Source organism: Squalius cephalus, assembly GCF_949319135.1.
Source record: "Squalius cephalus genome assembly, chromosome: 11".
NCBI classification, from domain to species: domain Eukaryota; kingdom Metazoa; phylum Chordata; class Actinopteri; order Cypriniformes; family Leuciscidae; genus Squalius; species Squalius cephalus.
The window spans coordinates 39,286,892-39,301,749 of NC_137132.1; the positions used below are offsets into that span (position 1 = coordinate 39,286,892).

Genomic DNA, 14,858 nt, shown 5'->3' on the forward strand with positions numbered 1-14,858 from the left:
TCTTAAGTAATGCAATTCAATTCTATTTAACCCAGTCGATATAATATAAGTATCTAGTAGTATAGACAAAACCAAAATCTTCTTTTAGTCAAACCCATATCAAACAAGGTTATCTTATTATATTATTGTTACCTTATAGACTCAAGAATACATCCATTCCAGAAACGGAAGATGCTCTGATTTGAATTGACAACATATTTATTTTACAAACCAAACATGTTAGAAGTACACACATAAATTTAAATAAAATAAATGAAAACAATAAATACATATTTTTTCTCCTAAAGACGAACCCCGGCTGGCCGGCCATCGGTCCCATTCTCTGTGTCAGACTTAACTTTGTTTGTTGTCGTTTATGCTAATTCACCGCAGCTGCATCTTCTAAATAATGCTGCGAGAGGGGCTTGAGGAAGTGACGTCGCCTGCGTCTGTGCAGTGCGACCTGATGCAGCCCCTGAAGTGAGACACGGGAAACAGAAATACTGCAAAATAATAATAACGCGACTAAACGAGACGAAATAACGTTATAACATTTTGACTCGTCTCATCTCGTTTTGGTCAACGAAAATGAAGAGACATTTTAGCATAGGTTTTTTTTTTGTAAACCACATTTAGTCTCGTTTTTATTCATCAACAATATTGCATTATACATTTAATTATAGTCATCGTCACATGACCAGTATTCACGTTGCGTCTCGTCTCGTTTTCGTCACGTGATAAAGGTTCGTTGATGACGATATTAAGTCATAATTTTTACCAATTGAACCGATCATATTGATAGAAAGTGAGACATGTTGAAAATATATAAGTGATATAAGTGAGAATAAATTCCTTATCCCCGCTGGATAAATCACTTTGTTCTTCTACTGAGGTAAATCCAAGGTAAACTCAAAGCATGTCTTCCAAACGCATGAAAATGAAATGTAAAGCAGAGGAATGATGAGGCTTGATGGTTTGTTTATCGAGGTGATGGGGGTGTTTATAGGTTAGCGTGGCTCACGCATGGACGATTAGCATGTAAATCGCTTGTGCATGTGTGGGTGTGGTCACATTACAGTTAAGGAGTAGACGCATGAGAAACTGTACTGTTGGTTTCATACGAATTACATAAACAGGGAATATTTGTTTTGATATGAATTGCTTCATTTAAACTTCAAGCTTTCTAAAGACATATATCTCATGTCTGTGTGGCAAATATTCGCTAGGTTACATTTCATTTTCTGACACATTTCAGAATGGACTTCACTGAGAGAGAGAGAGATGGCAGAACGTGCATCCTGTTTGTTTTCTATATTTTATAAAAAGCACAACATTTTGTTTTTGTGACTGTGTACACAAAGAAAAAAACTCCCTCTGCCGACCCCAGGGAGTTAACCGCTGACACAAAATGCTGCTGCAATGTTTTGGGTTCTTACATTGGCTGAATAGAATAGAATAGAATAGAACTGATTTTAGTTTATAAATCGCTACACAATTTGGCTCCTCCGTATTTTGTGGAATTAAGAAATATGAGCCGAAATGCGATTCTGCTGGCCTTAGCGATTCCTGGGACCCCGCGGAAAACAGGTGGAGATCGAGCATTTGCGGCGGAAGTTCCTAAACTTTGGAATGATCCCACGCCAAGTGTTTAAGCGCAAGTTAAAATAATATTTCCTGCTTTAGCATATGAGCTAGTGTCACACACCTCAACGGCACTACATTTCCCAGCATTCCTAATGATTCCCACCTGCACTCAATCAGCCATCACCTGATCACCTGCATGTCATCATCACTGTGTATTTAAGTTCCTCCTTGTGTTCACAACTTTGTCCGGTATTGTTTGTGTTTAGCACACTGTCTCGCATTGGCTCTTTTGTTAGTACTTGTTTAATAAACCTTGGATTTCTCTTCATCTTCGTCTTCTGTGGATATCAACGTTACAGCTAGGGTTATGGGTCACCTGCTGGGTTTTCTTTATTTGTTTTGTTATTTGTGTTTTTTATTGTTGTCTTTTATGATTGTCTCTGTATGTGATTCGTAAAATTGTACAGCATTTTGTTCGACGGAAATCTGTTTATAGTAGTGCTTAATAAATAAACAATACAAAAACTGAAGCGGAAAGAGTCAATAAAAGATTGATCAGAGATGTGTCAGGAGGAGGAAAACATATCAGCTAACTGCTGTATCAGATATAGGCATTCAATACAGGCATACTGTAAAAAGAGGTCTTACCATGATAGAAACTATGTTACTGTAACACACCCTTCATCTGAAAAAGGTATCAATTTCTCTAAATACCCGGCTATGTGTAAATGTGGCCGTAATGACCCTTAACAAACTTGCATGCCCTAATACCTATGACAGCACTCACTGATTGGTATATCTATATCAATTATCACTGCCCTAGTTTGCTGACAAAGCCGCATGATGCGCTTCCTCAGCCCTAACTCTGTTGGAGCATTTTCAACAAAAGGACATTAATACGTGGATGCCTTGTTCTTATCAAACAGAGGCTCTAGGCTGTTCTTGCTGTTCACATATTAACTTTTAGTCAAGCACTCCAGGAATGGTAGAAATGAATGTGCTGTTGACTCAGCTGTGATCTGATAACCATGAACAATGAATATGCAGTGAGAGTAAGCCCTATCTGCACATGACAGCGCTTCAGCATTCTAAATCAGAATCCCTGTATTATGGACTGCAGCAAAAACAATGGATCGTAGGAAAGAGATAAAGTTGAAACATAAAAGTCAAAACAAACTTTGTGAAGTAACAATAAAATGTTTGATAACCTTCAGACCAAAAGTCTGAAGCATTCTTTTTTATCTTCTTTACATATACACGTAGACTTGGCTGTCTGGCTTTCTGCTGCCAAACTGCCTGCTTCTGTGAAACTGTAAACAATTCGACTGCTTGCCCATTGTCCAACTGTCAGAAACTATAGTGGAATATATAGTAGACTACAGCAGGGGTTTTCAAAGTGTGGGGGGCGCCAGAGCATGCCAGGGGAGGCGCGGAGAGTGGTAAAAATTATAGCCTAATAATTAGTTTAATAAATTAAAAAAATTAAATTGTTATTATTCTGAAAATAAGGCCTCATTTACACTGCAGGTCTTGGTGCCCAATTTACCGTCTGTTTACACGTTCTTTCAACTGTATCCGATTCATGTGTTTACACTTGCCATACTATCTGAAACATTGCGTATGCTTAAAGGGTTAAATTCTCTGGCACAGATGGACGAACGCAAAATATGCTTGATTCTGGCTCTGCGATATAGGCCTATGCAAAGTTTGCCAAACATCACCATGATTTTGAGGCGGAGGAGGACGAAAAGTGTCATTATTGCAGCCTGCGTGGCGTGTCCGTTTTTATTTCGGCTCCCATGTTAACAGGTTGGAGTTTGCACACTGCCTGCGTGAGACACGCGTCTCAGGCGCGGCTCGAGCCACGTGGAAAACGCGCATGCTAGAAATAGAACTGACGCCTTCCAGCAACTAAGTGTTCCAGCAACGGGAGTGTTCTCTAGCTAGAGCGCAGAACAGCGGAGTTTGTATGGACCGAAGTGCATGCCTGAGCTTGTGTTTTGGGTTAAGCTGCGTTGCTTTGACATTGTGGAAAATAATTAAACTTAATTTAGTTTTTCTTTATTTAAATTTCGTTTTTTCTTTATTTAAATTTCGTTTTTCTTTATTTAAATCTACCATTTACTGTGTCAGTAATTTGTTAGTCAGAAAAATATTAGACTACCTTAAGTATTGCTTAAGTTAACAGACCTGCGTGTATGCGTTTTATATCACTAGTGCAGTGTCCATTCTCGGAGCATAAGCCGTGCCCGCGTGAGGCGCGCCGCTTCCCGCTCGCGCTGTTCTGTAGTTTACTGTTTATTAATTCTGAAAGTGTCGCGTCTCGCGTGTCCATCTATATTGCACCAAAGGCAACACTGCACTCCCTTGTGAAGTCGATTGAATGAACGGTTCTCGAAATAATCAAAATGCAAAAGGACATACAGACACATAGAGATTCCTGCCTTTATTAGAGAGAAGAATATGTTCAGCCCCCTCTCTCCGAAGCTTCGAATATTCGTTGTTCATTACTACCGAAGCTTCGAAGCTCAAAAAATGGTATTCGGACCAGCCCTAGCTATTTCAATTACTTTTGTTTGATTTGTTCATTGCAAACAGCAGAGGCGGACTAAAAACTCTTGTTGACTCCTGCTATTGATATTGCAAACACCTTTCTTTTAAGTAAATTTTCGTATATTGATTGTAACCCTTGACTCTGGGTCTTCATTCATCTATTGGTCTGTGGGTCTTAAAGGGATAGTTCACCCAAAAAGGAAAATGACCTCATGATTTACTCACCCTCAAGCCTTCCTAGATGTATATAATTTTGGAGTTGTATAAAAAAATGTCTTGGCTCTTCCAAGCTTTATAATGGCAGTGAATGAAGGATGATATTTTGAAGCCCAAAAAAGGGCATCCATCCATGATAAAAGTAGTCCATTCGGCTCCATGGGGTTAATAAAGGCCTTCTGAAGCACAGTGATGTGTTTGTGTAAGAAAAATATCCATATTTATAACTTAATCAACTAAAATAACTAGCTTCCGGCATACGGAAGAGTTTCTATATGGGCTTTAGTCAATTGTCACACCTAGGGATGTTTCCATTGCGCCAGCAACTGATGCAGCATCTCGTTCCCTATTTGGGTTACAAAGATTCCATAAGTAATAGACATTTCTTAAGCTTTGTTTAGCAAGAAGGGAGAAGTCTGCTGGAGCTTGCAAACCAACAACAAACACAGAACAAGCTTAGTGACCTCAGTTACCAGTGGGGGAAGCTCAGCCACTAGTACAGATGGGATGCTACTTGTTTGTCCTTTCTATTAATTTATTAAAATCTATTAAAACTGCAACATATGTAGTTTGTGCTGACTATGAACAGCCATGCTATCCACAACATCACTTCTACTCATGTGCAGAGGTGGGTAGTAACGAAGTACATTTACTTCGTTACATTTACTTGAGTATTTTTTGGGGAAAACTGTACTTTTAAGAGTAGATTTGAATGTGGGTACTTTTACTTTTACTCGAGTACATTTCTAATGAAAAAACTGTACTTTTACTTCGTTACGTTGGGTGACGTTCCTCTCGTTACTTTATTTTAATGCAATATGTGTTGTTAAATGCATAGTTTATTCCAAGCGCGCTGTATCTTTTTTCTGGGCTTGAGCGATGCTCAATTCATAAATGAATCACTCTTTTTAGTTGATTCTGTTCAAAGACTTCATCAAACAAGTTGGCAGATCTGTCTAAATCGGTTCGCGAATCAGTTTGAATGATCTGTTCAGTTCCTGCACGCGCTGAATCGTCTGAAGCGATTTCAATTCACACTCGACTCGGAGCCGTAACAGGAAGATTGAAGAACATCAAGAGCGTTAGATGAAATGGCTGTGGACCTACAGTACAGTCAAGTGAGAGCAAATCTTCAAATGCATCATATTTTTGCCAGCGATGAAGATCTTTATTAGTTTAACATCTTCGTAAGCTGTCTGTGAATGAATGATTCCACAGGAGTCAGGACGATATTGTAATCGATTTCATTTCACTCAGGTAATACATTTTACAACCAAACAGATTATTACGCCACGATAGCACTACTAGAAAGTATGACATTACCCGTTTTTTTGGACATATACATTAATTTATACATTATAAGCTACCATTGTTCACAGTTTATGAACACCCGCCATCCCGCGGTAGTTTGTGTGTATTGTTGCGCAGTTGCGTGCGAACTCGACTTGAAAACGAATGCCTTTGCCTGCCGTAGACACAGTTAACCAGTTTAAACATGCTTGCAGAAATATACATTTGATTATATTTTGGAGAACAGACAGAAGAAGATCCGTCGATGTACTTTTGTTTGTTTTTTTGTGTTCAGATGTTCAGTAGCAGTCATAAGCGCAAGCACATGTGAAGAGTTTTTAACTCTTCTGTCAATACATGCCTTTGAATGCAACACTCTGCAGATTCACTTTATTTCGACATTGTCTAATAATCCAAATGTAATTGTATAAGTTATTATTATACAAACCAAAGGACAGGCAATGATTTTCGGGCTATACAGATGGCAGAAATAATGCTTGTCTCTTCTGTTTTTGTTGCAAAGATAACCTATCTATTATGATAATAATAGTCATTTAAATAAAAAAATATCTAAATAATATCATTTTATATATATGACGACTTCAGATGCAAAAGCCTCTAAGTACCATCTGAAGTTTTCTTCTAAAAGAGCATTTTTATCAAGCTTGTATGTTTATGTTCAGTTATTTCACTTAAATGGCAATGAAAAGTAGCCTACCTATTAATTGTCATTAAAGTGAAATTACTGAACTTAAATACGAGCTTGATAAAAATGCTTGTTTTAGAAGAAAATTTCAGATGGCAGTCATGGCACTCAGAGGCTTTTGCATCATGAAGTCTTTATATTTATAGGCCTATATGATCCGAAGTAACTAGCTACTTGAGTAGTTTTTTCATTGGATACTTTTTTACTCTTACTCAAGTAACTATTAAGATTATTACTTTTACTTTTACTTTGAGTAAATATTTCTATAAGTACTTGTACTTTTACTTGAGTACAGTTTTTGGATACTCTACCCACCTCTACTCATGTGATATTGCTTAGGTTAAACAATATTTGAAGAATTGATTTATCCTGACAGAAAAATAGACTTAAGAGGAACAATACCAGCATGATTTGCTCTGTGCAGGTATCGTCTGGCCCCAGCTTATCATTTTCCTGCCCAATTTGAGGATGTGTATCGTGTGGTGAAGTACTTTCTTCATGTTGAGGTCCTGAAGGGCTACCATATCAATCCAGAACGGATTGCTGTGTCTGGAGACAGTGCAGGAGGCAACCTTGCAGCTGCAGTGGCTCAGCAGGTAAAATCTAAAACAAAGTTTACTTTAAAAAAGGTGAGTTTAATTTTTATAGAATAATGTATAATCTTGATGTTTAATATTTATGTGTGTATAATCAGTTGCAGAAGGACCCACAACAGCATGTTCAGCTAAAGGCCCAGGCTCTAATCTACCCTGTCCTGCAAGCCTTGGATCTTAACACTCCCTCCTACCAGCAGAACCAATACATGCCTATACTGCCTCGCACACTGATGGTGAGGTTTTGGAGCGAGTACTTCACCAGCGATAAGTCATTTTTCAGAGCCATGATGGCAAACAGACACAATAACCATGAATCGGCTGCTTTGCTTAAATTTGTCAATTGGAGTTCATATTTGCCTGACTCTTATCGCCAGACATACAATTACAGTGCTCCACCTGTGGCCACTAGAAAAAGTCCAGTGCACTCTATCAGTCTCCATCATTCGCTTGCAGATCCACGAGCATCGCCATTGCTGGTGCCGGACACAATGTTGCGTTTCCTGCCTAAGGCCTATGTGTTGACCTGTGAGTATGATGTATTGCGGGATGATGGTTTGATGTATGTCACACGTCTGCGTAATGCTGGAGTTGATGTCACACATGAACATTACCCCGGTGGATTTCATGGTGCACTAATGTTCACTATGTGGCCCACAGACTTTGATATTGGACACAGGATGGTGGACAACTATGTAACATGGCTTAAGCAAAATCTATAAGATTAATGTATAATGCAACAGTGATTTATGCATCAGTTTTGGTTGAACTAGGTTATATATTTTGTTTTTATTTATGTCATTTTTCTTTTCTTTTTTTCTGTTGTTTACAGTGCACCACTTTTTGTCTTAAAAAGGGCACACTTTTGATTGTATTAATCCATTATGGTACAGGCATTCCTATTATGACCAAATCTGGTTTTAAGAAACACTGGACTATATTATTTGTAAAGGTCAATCATAAATGAAGAGTGTTGATGATATGTATCCATTGTTATCCCTTAACTATGTATGTTACTAATGAAGTTGTTGAACACATTAGCATGACAATAATATTTTTGTTGATCAATCTTCTTAACATTACACTAATATTGTTTTATTATTTAATTTATTATTGTACTATATATTGTACCATTATTATTTCTCTAAATCTTTTGCAATTGTCACTGACTGCTTGACATTTTGACAGGTTTGGTTTGATATGCAGTAAACTGTCTGATGAATTTCCTGGTTCTCTGAATTCTTATCTAGCTACGTTTGATTTGTATAAACAAATTAATACTTAGTAACTTATGTTTTAGAAAAAAGACAGGCCAGTTAGTAAAATCATGGAATGAGAGAAAATACTTATAAACAAATCTGAATTACGCAATTCATGCTAGAGATGTGACGGTGATAATATTCTCCCACCGGTTAATCGACTCGTGACAACATCGGTATTACCGGTTTCACCGTGGGGGGTGTTAGAGTGATGTTTTTTTTTTTTTTTACATGGCGTCAATTCATCATTCGCATTGAGTTTGATTGACATGCGATCTGACCAATCAAATTCCACCATTTTTGTGCGACAAAGCAGTCAGAAGAGTTATTTATTAACTTTGGTGGATTTGAACTTGGCTTTAACTGAGGCAATCCGTCACGACACATTAAAGAGCCAAAAAACGGTAGGCCTGTTTTATTTTTGTTTGACTGACCAAATTTGAAAGTTGAGACTTTGTTTCATATAATATTACCTGCTCGGTCCTGTATTTCAGCGCGTTGTCAGTGTCCTCTATTTTTCACTGCTTGAGATCATGTTGAGAACAATAACGCCCTATTTGAGGGTATAGGGCGCGATTTCGGATTCAACCACAGTCTTTTGAATGGTGGGTTCGTTATTCGTTATTATTTATGAAAAACGCAACAACAAAATGGACATTTTGCCATAATTTGTGTGTGTTATGTTTTGTTCAAGGCCGAAAAGAGAACTCTATACTGACGCGCATCTTTTCCGTGTGTGTGTGTGTGTGTGTGTAATAGGCAGGACTTTACAGCGCGGTCTCTTGTTTTGTCGCGCTTGAATGATTGAGCGTGATCATACAACGCTAGTCAACTGGTGACAGAAAATACGGATACTGCATTTTTGCGGTGCTGCGGTGGGCAAGTGACGAAACCGGTGTTGCGACTGAACACCGTGTAACACCGGTAACACCGACTATCGTGCCAAGCCTAATTCATGCGTCATAGCATCTCACAAAAAAATTTTCTTAGTATATTGCCTACAAACAATTTCAGTCATATGATGCTTTGAAACAGCAAGAGCTACCTAAAACAACCAGCAGCAATATCAATCACATAGTAGTGGTAGTGTAGTCCTAACTGTGTTTCTGCAGAGTGACTATTCATTCTTCACAGCTTATAACATTTCTACCTTCAAAGAGCAATCCCCTTTTCTTCCATTGCTTCACTGAATGGTTGTTCCCAGGAGGTCTTGTATGACATTACATCCTTCAGAGTTTTCACAGCCACCTTTTGTGTACTTGGCTCATCGTTCATTTTTAATTGTGCTTTCACATGCAATCCCTAGCATTAAAGCAGTGGTTCTCAATTCCAGTCCTCGGGACCCGCTGCTCTGCACATTTTGTATGTCTCCCTTATTTAACACACCTGAACCAGATCATCAGCTCATTAGGAGAGACTCCATGAACTGAACTGAGTTTGTCAGATAAGAGAGACATACAAAATGTGCAGAGCAAGGGGTTCCGAGGACTGGAATTGAGAAGCTCTCCATTAAAGCATGTCAGCATGTCATACCAGTGTCAAATACATTTTTGGGAAAAGTCGATAAATGTGCATTAAATTGTGCAAAATGAAAACATTATGCCAAAACATGTTTACCTGAAAGTGCTTTTGGCCATGCTTGTCCAGGACAAACTGAGTGCAACCAACATGCTTGGTAAGTTGTTCAGAAAACCTATTGTTTATTGCAACATTGTAGTGGTGCAGCAGGTTTTGCATGGAGTTCATACTCTGTGAAAAACGCATGTTTGTTGGCTTCATAGCATTTACAAAGTAGTTGTTTTTTCTCGTTTGAAAAAACAACTGCTCAGCACATTGATAATGAACTCTTCCAGCCAACTCAGGAACAAGCTGTTTTTTGCGAAGTTTATCGCAAAATTCCTTCGTGTTGTTTTCATGAAATCTGTCATAAAGCACATAGTGTTTGTTGGAGATTTTCCTTTGCCCCATGTAAAAGTCTGTATTGCTGTGTCTCAGACAGAAACCAGGTTAAATCAGGTCAAAGGGTCTGTGAGGATGGATAAGAACAAGCTCAGAGAGAAGATGTGTATAGGTGGTTGATACAAGATGGTACTAAAACATGTTAATTAAGACGATGGATGGCACCGGACACTGCAGAGTCATGTTGCCTGAGATATTTTTTAAAAATGGGTGTGGCCAAAGATTTTTCCAAAAAAAGGTGATTCTAACGGTAACGAGATCTCGAGGCGGAGCAAAAAAGAAAAAGATAGCTGATTGGCTACCTAGTGATAAGAAAAGGTATAAGATCTGAAGTTCGACTATTGCAAGACAGATGGCCAGCTGGCATCTCACTTTGATGCTTGTCAATAAAGTTAATTCTTCTGAGACCTGGAACTTCGACTCTTGAGAGATTTCTTTGAGACCCGATTTGAGGACTTTGAATTTGCCACAACATAATTGGAGAAGGTGGAGAAGGTGTCGAGGAGTGACCGGGGACGGCTCTCTGGCAGAGGCCTCACAAAACAAAGGCGCGCCATAAAATAATGTAAGCAGCTTTTTGTTTATATTTGTTTTGTGTGGCTCCTGGTAAGCTAACGCCTTGTTGGTAACAGCCTTAAATAAAAGACCCCACCAAAAAGAACCTAAAATTGATAAGGAATCAAAAAGAAGGTAATTTCCAGGTCTCAAGAAGGAGCGCATGCGTAAGTACAATAAAGCAAGAAGTGCTTAAAACGCAAGAAGTGCGTCAGTTAGATGAAAAATAAGCAAGAAGTGCTTGATTTATTCCCGAAATAGAGCATACAGTTGTATTTAAGAAAAATGTATAAAAGGTTAGGATGCAGAGATAACGTTTCTTCTGGTTGTGCTGTGTATTTTGCCTGATCACTAACCACGCTGCTTTGAACTGCCTTAATTGAAAATAAGGTAACTGAGAAAGACTGAAAGGCTGCTCTTTTCTGCATTCTGCAAAGAAGAAAAATGCTTGCTCTTTTCTGCAAAGAAGAACTTGCTTTATTAAAATTGCATGGGGAAACTGCTGTTATCAGCCAGATGAGACTTCTGAAATTAAGGGACAATTGAAAGAGATGGTTGCAGAATTTATAAAGGATGAATTTGATTCATGCGGATCTCTGAGTGTTCAATCTCCAGATGACACCAGACAGCTTTTGGGATGGCTGCCTAAACATAAACAACAGCAAATGGACTGTGCAACAAGTGAGACCAAGAAACATAAGGACACGGCTGCAGAGAAAAGAAGAGGCGTTTGGTTGGTGGGCCTTCATCCCCCCTGGAAGAGGAAGTTGAAACTTCTGAGGGGCTGGTATGTACAAAGACTGTGTTGATGCAGAAACAACCAAGAAAAACATCCTGCCATCATGCAAAATTGCCTCCTCCGTGGCTTGGCCAAAAGCCAGACTGAGGGGAGGTAGAGAGACAACAGCATCCAGAGTCAAACCACGATGTCCCAACATGACACCAGACCCTTGAATGCCAACAAAGACTGACAGATTAAATGCATTAGATGAGGAGGGAAACACTCAGACAGCAGCCCAACCAGTTCAACTGATCGCTGGTCCAAGCAGAAGGACTTCATCCTTTACTGAGTGGGCACAGGTGATACGTTTTCAATGATCACTACAAGAGACCGCTTCAAATTTCATTGATTGGCCATATTAATTTTATTTTGCTTATTCACTGGTGCAGCAGCAGTTCTCTATATTCTGTTAAAGGACAAGTTCGGTATTTTACACTTAAAGCCCTGTTTTCAGATCGTTTCTGATGAAATAGAACGGTTAAGATTGAAATTTGGTAGCACCCCCCACCTCCACAATGGCTGCATAGGTGCACTGGAACAATCCTTCCTAAAACACATAAAATTTTTGTTTACAAAGAAACTCACGAGTGGTCAGGGGTGTTCACTGATATGCTCACACAAAAATCGCTGCAAAAGATGCTTTCCAACAGGTTTTATCGTAGATTTTGTCCAACTCCATTGACTTGTATGGGATGTCCATTGACTTGTATTGGATGTGCTGTGAGGTACGGTATTACTCCGCCACCAACTGGGCTGGAGTGTCTATTATTCAAGCTCTCAGCGGAAGAATGTACGGGTGTGAGGCGTTTGGAAAAATAGGTCCACAGTTTTACAACGAATGGTAAAACACCTGTTGGAAAGCATCTTTTGCAGCGATTTTTGTGTGAGCATATCAGTGAACACCCCTGACTACTCGGTGAGTTTCACGTATTTGTAAACGAAAGTTAATGCGTTTTAGGAAGGATTGTTCCAGTGCACCTATGCAGCCATTGTGGAGGTGGGGGGTGCTACCACAGAAACCGAAAATTCTCGGGCCAGCAGAATGTGTCCAAATTTCAATCTTAACCGTTCTATTTCATCAGAAACGATCTGAAAACAGGGCTTTAAGTGTAAAATACCGAACTTGTCCTTTAAGCTAACACTCTATTTGTTTTCTTTCAATAGACATCAGTCCAGTTGTAAGCATTTTTTTTTTTTTTTTCATTATTACAAAAAGAAAGAAAAGAGGAGGGAAGTTGAGAAAGTTGAGAGTTTGCATGACTCGATTATTAACTAAAACTGAGGCTGGACTCAGCAGAGTGAGGGACTATTGCATTAACCATCTAGGGGGAAATGCATAATTAGATAAGTGATGATGTTGTCCATTGAACAGAGTTTTTGGGCTCTGCTTTCAAGACAGAGCTGATATAAACTTGAGTGATACTGAGCTCTCTATTTAGACAAAAAAAAGGACATAATGTTTTCAACAACAAAAATGTAGATGATAAAGCTGTGGTGCTGGTCACTCCATCTTGGTCAATAGTTTTTTTTTTAGGTTTAGAAATAAAATGGTAACTACACAAACTACAAACACGTGATATCACAAATGCTGTCATTACCAGGGGTTACACGATGTTAATATTGTTGGTCATGAATTCAAGATTATGATGAGTCATTTAAAAGCGCAGCTCATAGGCAACAGAAGAAAAGATTATGATGATACATTAACAGATGAATGACAAATCAGACTAGAGAAATTGATAATGGTTCTTTCAAACGACAGCATGTCCAGACCTACCAGATAATTTGATCTATTAGATATTGAAAAAAATTTGGGGTTTATGACAGCGGTGTTTAACACAATCAAATGGCAACTGATATCGGCCAGCTGTGTTATTCCAAACATTTAGACAGTATGTTTCAGTATGTTTAGACGGGAATGCCACATTGCCTACATTCAATAGCTTTTGTCATCAGAGTTGTGTTACCAATTTAGAATTGGTTGTATTCGCACCTTGAAATTTAGGATAGATAATTGAATATAAAATGAAGTCTATATCAATCAAGTCAAGAAAGCATAAGCAAAACCCTCAACTTCAGACTATTGGATAAATGAGGTATTAAAGGACAAATAATTACACTAGCAACCCTTTTTACTATTTTAATTTCAGATGTGTGTGGTTTTGACCATCGCACAAAGGGGGGAAGTGAGTAAAAAAATAAAATAAAAAATAAAAAAACAGATGATAGATCATTTTGATAGGAGATTGATAGATAGCCGAATGCAATATTTGTGCTCAAAACAATGTCAGAAAAGGTGTGTATAGATTTGATTGATCAACCATGCGGAATACCAATTGAGTTTAAGCATAGTTTTAAGCATGAAGTAAATCCGGCTTTGAGTATATTTGTATGCATAACTTGATAAAATGAAGAATGGATGAATTACATTTATTGCAATCAACAGAAGATTGCATTAACACACTGAAGGCACATTGAGAGCCTTGGGAGAACAGTTGGGAACTCATAAGCGACATGACATGGCAAAACAGACCAACATTATATTGGTTATTCACAGAGAAAGAATGTGTTGTATAATATTTGAAGCTAACTGTTGTACTTATGTTCCAAATAATACAGCTCCTGATGAACCATTCACCGAGGCATTGAAGAAACTGAATAATAAGGGTCACTGAAGTCACTGAAAATAGAAGATAAGCATATTGGGGACTAGTTATATATTTGGATCATAGCGTAAATTACTTACTAAAATTGGAATAATAACAACCACAGTAGTTGTTATTTTTCTGTTGCTGTTCTGTTGTTTTGTGCCTTTTCTCAGATCTATGCTAGCCACTGTGGCCGCCAAACAGATGATTAATGTGTCAGTCAAACGTTCGGGAGTTGACATGGGGTGCACAAACTCAGGAGTGTACCCTATTGGGCCAGGTCTGGACAAGTTGGATGACTTCCTGTAAGAAGTCCTGGTAAAGGAGTAATGAAGAGGGTGTCTTGTTATTTTTATTTTTTTATATTTTGACACTGTTTTTGAATAGAAAGGGAGAAAGTCACACAGTGTATTTTATTTTTGGGGTAAAATTAGATAGTAGGGAGTAGTTAGAGGGGTTATTTTTATTTTTTGATTTTTTTCAAGGGCTCCTTCCAGAGTATATTCTTACATATATTCTTACATATAATCCTACTGAGTATATTTTATATAATCACACTAACTGTTCACAAAATATGATTATGTGAATGAGAGGGGACGATACAAGGTTTGAAGCAGGTCATTGCCCTTGGTACGAGGTAATGCAACCAGATATAAAGGGAAAAGATAATAATGTTTTTATTACTTTTTGTCACTTTTTAATCACTTTACTCGCTATAAAAGAGTTCTTTTTAAT

The 14,858-nt window shown here is 38.3% G+C and overlaps 1 protein-coding gene across 1 annotated transcript in view; it reads left to right on the forward strand.

Moving 5' to 3' along the window:
- Positions 1-8,147, forward strand: part of aadac (arylacetamide deacetylase) — a 49,581-nt gene extending 41,434 nt beyond the window's left edge. The window contains exons 4-5 of the mRNA XM_079885711.1: positions 6,753-6,924; positions 7,023-8,147. Of these exons, the coding sequence (XP_079741837.1) occupies positions 6,753-6,924; positions 7,023-7,643 (793 nt within the window). The 3' untranslated portion in view covers positions 7,644-8,147. The remainder of the gene's footprint in view (positions 1-6,752; positions 6,925-7,022) is intronic.
- Positions 8,148-14,858: the final 6,711 nt, after the last annotated feature.